General features: G+C 35.6%; 1 protein-coding gene across 1 annotated transcript in view; it reads right to left on the bottom strand.

Annotated features, from left to right (window-relative positions):
- Positions 1-678: 678 nt before the first annotated feature.
- Positions 679-1,862, bottom strand: part of LOC108743198 (eukaryotic translation initiation factor 3 subunit F-like) — an 8,395-nt gene continuing 7,211 nt past the window's right edge. The window contains exon 2 of the mRNA XM_025979341.1: positions 679-1,185. Coding sequence (XP_025835126.1) covers positions 793-1,185 — 393 coding nt within the window. The 3' untranslated portion in view covers positions 679-792. The remainder of the gene's footprint in view (positions 1,186-1,862) is intronic.

Raw genomic sequence — 1,862 nt, 5'->3', positions numbered from 1 at the left:
TTTAGTATAGTTATATTAATTCTCTCAACTAGAAAAAAAGTATACCGATATTTGAGTCCTATAATAATCATTATCTATCACTATTTTCTGGAGTTTAAATTTTATTATGAATTATAACAAATGTAAAACTTGAAAATCGATATTGTTTTATTGGCTCTAGTGGTACATAGCAAAATAATTTTGAGAAGTTGCAATAAATTAGAGTAATAATTTGATTTGAATATGTCAATAAATAAATGCTGTTACTTACCAAAAATTTCATTTTATCTACTTTGATGGTACCTAACTGTGAATAGAGCAAATAATGATTTTTACCACGATAAGTCTCCTTTAAATACAAAAATGTTGACCTTCATTAAAATTTGGACAAGTTCTTGTGCCCACTTGAACAGGAAGGAACCGCAAGTACTTTTGACATTTATAGTAATGCTTGTTGCCTCCCCGAAGGTACGTAAAATGGTAATTTTATTTAAAATCGTATAAAGAATAATTAATCACGAACCTGTATTAACTTTTATTCTTCAAAGAGATACTACTAATACCAACGTATCTGTATCTATGTAATTTATGCATTGCGCTCGAAATAAATTTAATGTGTGTCAATTAGCTGTAAACCAATTAATTACCGATATAAATTCAAAATAAATGTTACCTATTCTACTGAATTTCATAAAAACATTTTTACTTTCAAATATGCTCGCTATACTTATAATATTATATTGACAAGTGTACATTTCTTTTGGTGTAAAATTATATCCTGATCATGGCCTAGGTAATTCCGTATCTTACAGTTTAGCTAAGAGCACCTATGTGTCCTGAGGGTCCAGAAATGGAAGCTGAGTAACCATGAGCGACAGGTACTGCTGGTGCAGCAACAGGCACAGAGTAGGCTGCAGGTACGGCATGAGGTACAGGTACAGCATGAGGCACAGGTACAGGAAGAGCACGTGCCGCTGGCCATGGTACTGGAGCGGCTACATGAGCAGCGTATGGAACAGCTGGAGCAGCGTACGGGACAGCTGGAGCAGCTACGCCGTAAGCGTAGGCGCGGGCAGCTAAGGATTCGTGATCTTGGCTTTCCCAAAGGCCTTCTCCATGCCACTGGCCATCATCGTAGGCACCATATACATTTACTACGCCACTGGCATTTGCGAATGCAGCTAGGCACGCCAAAGATACGAATACCTGGAATAATCGGTTTGTCACATATTATGTAGGACCTAAGAAGGTACCAATGTCCAACACCGAGTACTGGTCCTACATGAATGAGTATTAATGATGAAGACAGATGATGAGAAAATTAGTGAAAGATCTTATTAAGTTGTATCATCGGGCAGGGTCAAATTAGTACCCCAAACTAGCCGCTAAGTAAACCGTTGGGCGATTTGGGCTTATTGAGGGACGAATTGTTATCCGGTTTCTTAATAGGAGTTGCTACTGGGATCCAATTATATTTATGGATGTATGTATATAAATATTAAACATGATTACAACTATTATTATTATATTGCGAAAAAAAGAGCTTTAACATGTCGACAGTGGAATTTATGAAAAGGGAACTCGATAAAATGATATTTTGTTTCCAGGAACAGTTGAGCTATTTTGTATAAAGGTACAACAAATCTTAAGTTTGCAAAAATAGAAGACCCGAAGAACATTATTACATAATTATAAATTAATCATTACTATGATAAGATTTCCGAAGTGTTGTTAAATCAACAAGAAATGACCAACGAGCTAATACGAAAAGTTGTTGACGAGCCCTACCAAGATAATTGATATGGGAATAGCAAAGTAAAGAAGATGTGGGAACCGTCATCCACTAAGAATAATACGAAAAAGCATGTAACACGGAAGATTAA

Source organism: Agrilus planipennis, unplaced genomic scaffold (genome assembly GCF_000699045.2).
Source record: "Agrilus planipennis isolate EAB-ADULT unplaced genomic scaffold, Apla_2.0 scaffold445, whole genome shotgun sequence".
In the NCBI taxonomy this organism is placed as follows: Eukaryota; Metazoa; Arthropoda; class Insecta; order Coleoptera; family Buprestidae; genus Agrilus; species Agrilus planipennis.
This window is presented reverse-complemented; position numbering and strand designations above follow the sequence as displayed.